This window comes from Galeopterus variegatus, unplaced genomic scaffold (assembly GCF_000696425.1).
Source record: "Galeopterus variegatus unplaced genomic scaffold, G_variegatus-3.0.2 Scaffold809, whole genome shotgun sequence".
NCBI classification, from domain to species: Eukaryota; Metazoa; Chordata; class Mammalia; order Dermoptera; family Cynocephalidae; genus Galeopterus; species Galeopterus variegatus.
In genome coordinates, this window is record NW_007726920.1 from 48,369 (window position 1) to 49,882 (window position 1,514).

General features: G+C 37.4%; 1 protein-coding gene across 1 annotated transcript in view; it reads right to left on the minus strand.

The window, feature by feature from the left end:
- Window positions 1-455: 455 nt before the first annotated feature.
- The window catches only part of NR0B1 (nuclear receptor subfamily 0, group B, member 1), a 5,337-nt gene continuing 4,278 nt past the window's right edge, over window positions 456-1,514 (minus strand). The window contains exon 2 of the mRNA XM_008572601.1: window positions 456-852. Within this exon, the coding sequence (XP_008570823.1) occupies window positions 608-852 (245 nt within the window). The 3' untranslated portion in view covers window positions 456-607. The remainder of the gene's footprint in view (window positions 853-1,514) is intronic.

Here is a 1,514-nt window from a genome sequence, read left to right on the forward strand (position 1 = left end):
TGAAGATCAATTTCACTTTCTGTTACCTTTCTGATCACAGGTTGCCTCCTGACTCCAGGTGGGTGCAAAGACAGGCTTCCAATATAGCTAATGGAAGTGGAAATGAATATGGAGCAAAGTCATCACCCACTGACACTGGCATGTTATATATCAAGTGTCATGATGTTACTTACAAAGATACCTTTTGCTTATGTTGGCTAGGTTTTAATAATTTTTAAAGCTTTACTTAAACCCTGACGAAGATTTTTTTTCAATCAAGTTAATGGTTAACACCTTAAAATTTATTGTAACTTAATATTGCAAATTTAATTTGAGCAGTGTCAATGAAAAGAGTCACTAAACTTGTGAAAATAGCTTAGTACCTTGCTCTTTCCCTAAAGATGTATGGAGGTATGTAACCTGTTGGAAAATGTTTTCCTTCATGATGAAACAGTATGAAACACAGGACTTTTTAATTGTCTGTAACTAAAGTATTTCTTTAATTGAATCCAAAAATACTATGCATGTAAAAATAATAAGAAAGTTTATTTTATACTATTTTACTCTTCTACCCACAGCTCTTTATCCTTCCTTCATGGAGAACTGCACTTGTGTGGCCCACATGCCTTCATAACTTCCCACAGAGCATTTCCAGCATCATGTCATCCATGCTGACTGTGCCAATGATGGGCCTGAAGAACAGTTCGGTAATGACATTGGCATTGATGAATCTCAGCAGGAAAAGGGCACTATTCAGTTCAGCGAATCTGGCCTGGTGCCCTCTGTGCGTCATCCGGATGTGTTCATTGAGTATCTGCTGAGTTCCCCACCGAAGTCCCTGAATGTACTTCGCGCACTGCAGGCCTGGCAGATCTGAAGGGAGAAACATCTCTTTGTTATAAACAGCTCATCACAGAGTCCTTTGCTATTTTATTAAATATATTCGTTTCTGCCTCTTCCCAATTAAACAAGAGCTCAAGCCTCCTGGTTACAAGGATTTTTTAGAGCAAGGATAAAATGCCACACTAGTTCTAACTTTTCAGAAGTAACACCTCCAAGAATGAAACATCACGTGATTATTCTTATTTAATATTCACTATGTTTGTATACACATTTAAAAACTGCTGGCCATGAGCCGACAAATGCACACTTAATTTAATATGACAATAGAATATAGTTTAATGAATCACTGCTACAGTTCACTTTCTATGCAAATGTGAAGAAATTAATACTATTTCAAGAGGTGAGCACTGTATTTTTTACCTATGAGAAACAGGCCATTGTATAACGACAATAAGTTTTGCCAGATGAGAAACATTTTACCGTTCTTCCTCAAATTTCCCACCATTATCCAGATTGCCCAGACAATGGTGGTAAACTCACAGCCACAAACTATGACTCACAGGTTTTGTTTTAAATTATTTGCCTGAAGGCTGACATTAGTTTAGAGGCCCATGGTAATTTGAAAGCTAATGCTGGCCTCTTAACTTATTGTACCATGATTTCTGTATTGGAAAAAAGTTGGTGGGGGGGGA